Source organism: Vitis riparia, chromosome 7 (assembly GCF_004353265.1).
Source record: "Vitis riparia cultivar Riparia Gloire de Montpellier isolate 1030 chromosome 7, EGFV_Vit.rip_1.0, whole genome shotgun sequence".
NCBI classification, from domain to species: Eukaryota; Viridiplantae; Streptophyta; class Magnoliopsida; order Vitales; family Vitaceae; genus Vitis; species Vitis riparia.
The window spans coordinates 21,266,233-21,275,519 of NC_048437.1; the positions used below are offsets into that span (position 1 = coordinate 21,266,233).

Here is a 9,287-nt window from a genome sequence, read left to right on the forward strand (position 1 = left end):
TTTGAAAAACCTAAGGGATGTTTCTAGAATTATTCTCAACATTATTCAACTTTAATTAGTTTTGTTGATGCCTTAAAATTAATTTCATTTGCCAATTTTAGTATTCATACATTTCTGATTTAGTAAAATATAAAAATAATAAATTTTATTTTACATGTTTCCTTAAATTTATTTATGTTCTTTCAAATAAGAAAGAATTGAAAACTATAATTTTTTTTTTATTTCTTTTCCATTTTTATTCAAGGAAAGAATTTGAAAATATAAAAATTTTCAAATGACTTTATTTATATTTTTTTAATAAATCAAATAAAATGTTAAAATTTGCGTCAAAAAAAGTAAAATAAAACAGACCATGACTTTTAGTGTATATAAATTCCAACAGGTTACAATTACAAATGCAATACTAGAGGCTCTGGAAAGTATTTCCTTGAAGTCGCTCTCACTTCCGAATTTCCCAAACTTTCAACAGAGAGAGGGAGAGAGAGAGGAGAAACTAGGGTTCGGTCGTTTAGGGGAGACTGAGAGAGAGAGAGAGAGAGAGAGAGAGAGAGAGAGGAGGGAGAATGAGTCGTCGGGAGTGTAAAGTGTGCAATGAAGCTGCATCCAAGTACAAGTGCCCCTCTTGCCTTATTCCATAGTAAGTTTTCTCCATCCACAATATATAATATTCATCTTCCTTTCTTTTCTAATTCTATGTTTCAATCTCGCCTGGTTTTTGATTGATTTCCTTTCATTCACTCCTTGCAGTTGTTCTCTTGTCTGTTTCAAGAAACATAAAGGTATCCCCACCATTTCATTCTTTCATTTATTTGTTTCTTTTTACTTATTTATTGATTTATTCATTGAGTAGTTCGGGATGGAACTACAAATAAGAAAATTGGACAATTTCGATACACAATGTTAGCTAAATTGTTTGGGGTAAGGATTGAAATTATCAGTATAATGGAGAGGCGATTCAGGGCGAAAACTTTACAAAGTACAATTTCACTACCGCATTTTATGTTCAGAGATTAGTAATTATTCTATATGTACGGTTTGGAACAGCTGTATCTTGCTTCTCTTGTAAAGATTTATGTGAATAAAAGGTTTCTTTATCATGTTTTTTCTTTTTCTTTTTAAAAATTTATTATTATTTTTAAATAATAGTAGTTCTTATGTAAAATGCAAGAAATCTTAAAAACTCAGGAATAATTAGTACAATAATATGAAAACTGTAAAATCTATTTCACCACCATTTCTGGTAATACATCCAGTTTCCCTTAATTACATAATTTTAGATGATTGATTTGTACTTTCAAATGCTATGTAAAATTAATAGAGCTGATCAATTTTCTTGAGAGAACCAAACATGATTCTCGCTAGTTTGTTTTATATTAATTTAGCTAAATAGAGCTGATCAATTTTCTCAAGAGAACCAAACATGATTCTTGCTAGTTTGTTGTTACTTATTAATTTAGCTAATCCTTCATACAGAAATTATGGGTTGTTTAGTTAGGTAGTCACGGTTATTATTTTGCTTCTTTATTGCTCTGCTGATTGGGTGCTTCTGTTATTTCTGCCTCCTCTAGATCACAAGGTAGAGCTTATAGGTTTGACAATACCATTTTGTTTTTTTAGTAAGTGTTCATATCGATTTGATAAGAAGATGAGAACTAATTTTTGGTTCATATGAATGGTGCAGAAATTCCATGTGTTAAGCCGGTATCTCCTGAGGTAAAAACAAGTAAGAATTCGTTGCTCTAATTACATGTTAATCATTTACCTAGTTAGATTACTTAGTACACTTGTATGTCTAAGATTCTTTTGATTTTTCATAGATTTATAGTTTTATGATAATAGGTGTAGCAAGTACTGTTATGATTATACACTGAGGCTTGGCATGGTGACATGCCCCTCATTCATGCTAGTTTGTGCTCTTTTCACGATGATTTACTTGAATGCATTCTTCAAAGCCTAAATGTTTAAAAGTCAAACTACTTTGAAAACCATCTTGCATTAGAATGCAACGTATTTACCATTAAAAGAATTTCTTTTTTCTTTTTAAAAAAAATCTAGATAATATGGACTAAGAAACACCCATCTCTTGTTTCTTCATGGACTACTCATTGTAATGCAATGTATTTATGCTTGGTAATGATTTTCTATTGTTCTATCTCATGAGGTTAATTTATTGCAAACCCTTATTTTACGAGACATGTACAATTTACATTGTTTAATTCTGATTTATCAGATGAAGATTCACAGTTGCTTGTAGAAAGACCATACCTTGTGGATGAACCAAGTGAGGTACTGCAAAAGCTGCAACTAGAGTCTATAGGTATGGTTTTCTATCTCAAAGTCAATAGCCATACCTTATAAGAATCAAATTATCCAAGTAACATGATTAATAAAATGTTTTTACTGAGGGGTGCCTCATCATCTCATATCCTGGGTGGGGTGGGGGGTGCTGGTGAGGGTTGTTGCATCTCAATGTTGTAGAAGACATGTGGCCTACACTGTCCTGGGAATCTGCACTTGATGTTCTGGCAAATGACAATAAGTTCAGGAATCCTGCAGGCTGCTAGATCTCTCAATTGCTTCCCCTTTCCCAAAAGTTGAAGCAGCAGGTCTAGGATGTCAGCAACAAAAGGGGTGCAAGTCCTCGCCCAATCTGCCCCTGTAGCTGTGCATCTTACTCCTGTAGACCTGTGGTAATTATATGTTTGTCCTAATGATCATCCAATTCCTCCAAATGATACTGGGAAACAGCCAAAAGGGCTTATGAGCCAACCAACTCGGTTGTTGTCTAACCTGTATAGACCCTTCAGCCTGTTAGCCTCTGCGATGATTGCAGACACTGATGTATCAAGGATACTCACAATGGCCCACCAAGTATAAAAGGAACCACGTCAGTAGTAGGTTGACCATGCATCAAACTATTTTTTCTAATAGGTAAAGATAAATTTATTAATGCTTCTATAAAAGAGGGGGCCATCCCACAAAGCATAGAAAATCCAGTATACTCCTATTATAAGAACCCAATCAGGCATCAAGATATGAAAAACTAGAGAGAAAGAAATATATCACGAACTAAGAGAATCAAGTATAGAAAATCCAGTACCCTTCTTTTAACAAGAACTCAACCAGACATCAAGATATGCAAAACTAAGAGAACGAAAATAAATCAAGGACTAAGAATAAATTAAGTCTTTCTGTTTACCTTGACCTTTTTTTCGTTGAAGTTTGCCCTTGAGATATCTGTGGGTGTTGAGAGTCTAGGTATCTTAGAGAGAAATCATGGCTAATGAAGGGGCTCTTGCCTTGGAACTAGAAGCTTTTATCCCCTGGAGGGGCTACAAGCTGAGGGATAGTAAAAGTGATGGCTGTCAAAGGTGGGAAAAGTGCTACATTACCCCTCTTGTGAGAACTTTGTTTGGGGAGTCCTTAAAAAAATGATCTGTCCCACCAAATGCTTAGACTTCAGAAAGGAGTCTGGATAAGACAATACCTGTTTCTTACTACAATCAATTCTGAATAGTGCATGGTCTAGCTCTCCTTGCACTAGGTTACCCTAATACCATGACCTCAGTGTGAAACTGGTACTGATGGGCATCCTAGACAGAGGCGGTAATGTCAAAGGTAATAAAGGGATGGGGTCCCCTGGTTGTAACTGCCTATAAACCTAGTATGGCTTGTAGACCATCAGGAGACAGATGCCTCTTGATGAAAGTGGGTACACCAAAGGGGAGAATGCAGTAAGCATGTGAAGGCAATTGGTTCAAGTTGTTGTCTCATCAGTAAGATCAAGAGCGGTAGGATGCTCAGGAATGAAGTCTTGAGCCCTTACTAGAGGATGGTAATCAATGTAATGCCTATGAGTAAGCCCTTCTTCATTTATATATGATACAAGGTGTTTGTGTTGACACAGATAACCTCATGAAATCTACAGTGAGGAAGTCGACATGTTATTCTCACCTTTCTTCTGTCCTCTGAGATTGGTGCTCATCTCATGTGGTATGGGACAATGGGAGTAACGCTTACAGTGCTCAAATAGGAGAAGAAAAATCCATAAAGCAATTGTAGCCACTACCTGATGCCTCTAAAAATCTGTATTTGCAGTTGTCATGCCAACTCAATGATGGAAAGATCCCAAGGATAGTGGGCCAAGTGGGAACCTCACTTCCTGAGAAATTTAAATGTCTAATAGCAAGACAAAGCATCAATGCTCTCTCAGGCGACCTCTCTGAAACTCACATGGATAGCCACATGTGAGGAAGGCCTCTAGTTGTTACTGTTGTTGGAGCATCAATGCATCAATTTTGTGCAGATTGTGATCCTTCTTCCCCTTCTTCTGGAAGACAAAGCATCAATGTGCTCTCAGGAGGCCCCTCTGAAACTTACATGGATAGCCACATGTGAGAAGTCCTCTAGTTGGTACTCTTGGTGGAGCATCAGTACATCTATTTTCTGCAGATACTGATCTTTCTTCTTGGTTTTTACTCAATGGACCAAACACCAATATGGAACCATGCCTTCTCTTCTTAGATACATCAATATGGAACATGTCGCATTGGTTTTATTCAATGGACCACACACTGTTATGGAGACTTGTAGCATAGGTTTTACTTAATGGACCATTTTTTTATTTTTTTATTTTTATTTTTATTTTTATTTTTATTGTTTGTGGGGAAAATGGAACAAAATATGATTTTATTTAGCAGACTGCCACAATCTTGGACATTTTATTTAGCTTTGGATAGTGACTAAAATATTATGTCTTTGTAACAGACTTGCCATCTCTGCATTTAATCTTGATTTGAACTGAATTCAATCTTGTACAGTTTCACCATTTGCTTTGGGTTGAGCCACTATGCTCACTCAATACCTCTTCTCTGAAGACATTTTGTCTAGGATGATCCTCACCTGTATGAACAATTTATGGACACTGATGAGGACACCAGACTCCACCTGTGCCTCAACAGCTTGATTTGTTGGCATGCATACATAAGAGGGATTTTGCATGACAAGCTCTGGGCTTAATATACACATAAATAAAAAAGTACTGATCACAAGCAAGTGGTGGAAGTGAAAATATCAGATAGAGAAAGTTTAGTTTTTACATAACTTTTTTGAATCAATGGCAGCTCAAAGAATGAATAGATGTTTCAAAGAGGGTAGGAGAAAAAAATAAGCTCTTCTGGAACTGGACTTGGGACTTTTCGGAATTGAAAGGATCACAACAACCTATTGGGTTTTTGAAACTAGAGATTTTAAGAACTAGAGGTTTTAAGGATCAACCTATTTGATCAATTACTCTAGTTTCATTTATATAAAAGTACTATACATATCACTACTGCATTTTTTAATAGGTTCTTTGTTAATCCACTTATTGTTTTTTTTATGGTTATCATCCAAAGCATGGCATGACTACTTTCTCTCGTGTTCCATATACTTCTACCTTTAGATGCCTGAACTGACCTTACATCGTTTTTATGTGACTTAATGTTCAAAATGCTTTCCCTATACCTCCCAATTAAGTGGCTATAAGTTTCTGATTCGTCCTCAGCCACTCTTCCACATGGTAGAGGGTTGATATTATGCTGAGACTGTAGGTAACAAGTTGTTTCTGCATATATTTACACTGTTGAGCAGAAAAGGGGAAGTCATAAGATTGTTACATTTTGATTTTTGAAGCCATTACTGGTGACAGCAGTAACACAAGAAGATGTTCTCTTTTACAGCTTCTTCCAGTGAAATCCGTGATGCTTTGAAGGATCAAGATCTTCAGGAACTCATCAACAAGATTGATCAATCCCCAGATGCCGAGAACGTGAGTACTCTGATTTTAAATTGTGATGAAGTTTTTCTTTATACGATAGTTGTAGCTAGAGGATGATTTTTCATTGGTAAATCAACTTGCCACTAGTGCAAGAATGAGGTAAAGAATGGCTAAAGTCTTTGTCAACTTTGATTAGGAACTCGAGAAAGCTATGGGAATTGAGGCATTCAGCATCTTCACTGATAAGGTATTTCCTTCAATTGCTGTCCATGTACTCTCCTGTAGTTGAACCCCTATTAGTGTTCATGTGTCACCATATAGTCATTTCTTTGAAGGTTCAGAAATTTGAGCAAGGAAGAGCTTTAAATGACACAATTTTTTTTTTCCTTGTTAGATTTTATCTGCTATTAGCCGATGACAGCGAGCCGTTGTAGGTTAAAGATGTTTCTTGCACCCAACCTACTCTTTTCTGTGGAGAAACCTTTTTGTACTGCTGCACTGGCTTCTTGGACTTCAATATGGCTGTTCCCAAGTCATGGTATCATAAGTGGGACAATTGTGCTGCAGTCTTTGACCTGCTTAAAAAGCATAGTCATTCAATTAAAATGTTTTGACAATCTTAATATAAGATAAATTCGTGTGACAGAAGGCAAGTGAATATAGATTAGTAGAGCTAAAAAACCTCAGCCATGTATCCTTTTCTAAACTCTTGTTTCCACTGTTATGTGGGATTGTCATGTTATGTGGGATTAGAGAATGAGAATGAATATTTTGTTTCTATTTTTATTTCTTTTTGAATAAGAATGAGTTTGATAATTTCAATTTTTTATATTTGGATGTACCAAGTAATGTAAAGTTAGAATAATAATTTGTTTTTATTTTAATGTTCGGTAACGGTGGGAATGAGAAAGGAAAAAGAAATGAAATGATAATATTTTGTGAGTTTCTTTTTTTTTTTTTTTATAAAAAAAAAAAACTAAATAATAAGACGAAGAAAAACTAACTATAAAATGTCATATAAAGTTAATCGAAGGGATTATACGATAATTTAACATGTTCTATATCATTTCTTCTCTTGATGGAGATCAATTGAAATTTTCATTTATAAGTGAGATTTTATCTTGATTGAAAACCAACTTTTTAATTTAATTTATTTTTATTTTTATTTAAATTATACAAATATGAAAATGGATGTGAAAAAGTCCTCAATTTCACATGTCATGGCACCCTAATGTGCCATTTGTATGGGTTGTATATGATCCAGGATGGGTGGCACCTCTAGAAATGTCGTGCCACTTTGGCTGCTATTGGGCTTCCCATCCATCATTAGCACTTCTTAATCCGAAAAGGTTAATAAGTTCGGGGCATGCATGGTTTTCAACACGTTGATTTATTATTTTCAAAATCCATGTAAGAAATGTATTTTTATTTGTTTACAATTTATCACAGCAAATCTGAGAGCTTGTTTGACCTTATTATTATAATTAAAATGCTTTTAATATGTAGCGCTTTTATTAGTAGTGTTTCCATTATAAATAAATGTTTTTAAGTAAAATTTTTAGTGTTCAAATATAACCTATGAAAGTAGTTTGATAATGTATTATATAATAAAAAGGTTTTTTTTTTAATTCATTTACCAAATGAACGTATAAAAATCACTTCAATTGATTCTCTAGATTTTTAGAACTGATTTTAATACTTAATTCTTGTAAAGAAGTGTTCAAAAACACTTCCAAGGATTCAAAAAGACTTCCAACCCCTCTCATTTATGTTCATCTAAATGAATTTTTTCAAAATGATTCTCCATTAATTATTACTATCTATAAAAATAGATGTGTTTTAGTAAATTTTTTGGATATTTAAATCGATAAGCTTCTTTTCCCAAGGCACCATACCTATATAACTCTTGCTTTTTGCCAAAAGTTGGCTTTTGGATTTTCATTCTCTATAACGACCCGCATCCAACCATGTAGATATTGTCCGCTTTGGGCCCAAGGGGCGCTCACGGTTTTAAAACGCGTCTACAAGGTTAAGAGGAGTTTTTACATATATAGCGCCAGAAACATTCTCCCTTATCCGATGTGGGACATTACAAACACCCCCCCATGCAGACACAACGTCCTCGTTGTGTCTCATGGGATTGCGGGGCCAAACAAACAAACACCCCTTACGGGGCCAACAAACCCCCACACCGGGGTCAGGGATCGGCTCTGATACCATTTATAACAACCCGCACCCAACCATGTAAATATTGTCCGCTTTGGGCCCAAGGGACCCTCATGGTTTTAAAACGTGTCTACAGGATTAAGAGGAGTTTTTACATATATAGCGCTAGGAACATTCTCCCCTATCCGATGTGGGACATCACAAATACCCCCCATGCAGACACAACGTCCTCGTTGTGTCCCATGAGATTGCGGGGCCAAACAGATAAACACCCCTTACGGAGCCAAACAAACCCCCACACCGGGGTCGGGGATCGGCTCTGATACCATTTGTAACGACCCGCTCCCAACCGTGTAGATATTGTCCGCTTTGGGCCCAAAGGGGCCCTCACGACTTTAAAACGCGTCTACTTGGTTAAGAGGAGTCTCTACATATATAGCGCTAGGAACATTCTCCCCTATCCGATGTGGGACATCACAAACACCCCCCCATGCAGACACAACGTCCTCGTTGTGTCCCATGGGATTGTAGGGCCAAACAGACAAACACCCCTTACGGAGCCAAACAAACCCCCACACCGGGGTCGGGAATCGGCTCTGATACCATTTGTAACGACCCGCACCCAACCATATAGATATTGTCCACTTTGGGCCTAAGGGGGCCCTCACGGCTTTAAAACGCGTCTACAGGGTTAAGAGGAGTTTTTACATATATAGCGCCAGGAACATTCTCCCCTATCCGATGTGGGACATTACAAACACCCCCCCATGCAGACACAACATCCTCGTTGTGTCTCATGGGATTGCGGGGCCAAACAAACAAACACTCCCTTGGGCCCAAAGCGGACAATATTTACATGGTTGGGTGCGGGTCGTTACAAATGGTATCAAAGCCGATCCCTGACCCCGGTGTAGGGGTTTGTTGGCCCCGTAAGGGGTGTTTGTTTGTTTGGCCAGCAATCCCATGAGACACAACGAGGACATTGTGTCTGCATGGGGGGTATTTGTAATGTCCCACATCGGATAGGGGAGAATGTTCTTGGCGGTATATATGTAAAAACTCCTCTTAACCCTGTAGACGCGTTTTAAAGCCGTGAGGGCCCCCTTGGGCCCAAAGCGGACAATATCTATATGGTTGGGTGCGGGTCGTTACAAATCCTGGCGCTATATATGTAGAGACTCTTCTTAACCAAGTAGACGCGTTTTAAAGCCGTGAGGGCCCCTTGGGCCCAAAGCGGACAATATCTACATGGTTGGGTGCGGGTCGTTACTAATGGTATTAGAGCCGATCCCCGACCCCAGTGTGGGGGTTTTGTTTGGCTCCGTAAGGGGTGTTTATCTGTTTGGCCCCGCAATCTCATGGG

The 9,287-nt window shown here is 37.3% G+C and overlaps 1 protein-coding gene across 1 annotated transcript; it reads left to right on the forward strand.

Moving 5' to 3' along the window:
- Nucleotides 1-416: 416 nt before the first annotated feature.
- Nucleotides 417-6,571, forward strand: LOC117917666 (zinc finger HIT domain-containing protein 3). The gene is made up of 7 exons (XM_034834015.1): nt 417-637; nt 748-779; nt 1,682-1,723; nt 2,231-2,317; nt 5,721-5,809; nt 5,955-6,005; nt 6,153-6,571. Exons 1-7 carry the CDS (start codon nt 564-566, stop codon nt 6,174-6,176), a joined length of 399 nt encoding a protein of 132 aa, XP_034689906.1. The 5' UTR covers nt 417-563; the 3' UTR covers nt 6,177-6,571.
- The last annotated feature ends 2,716 nt before the right edge of the window (nt 6,572-9,287 follow it).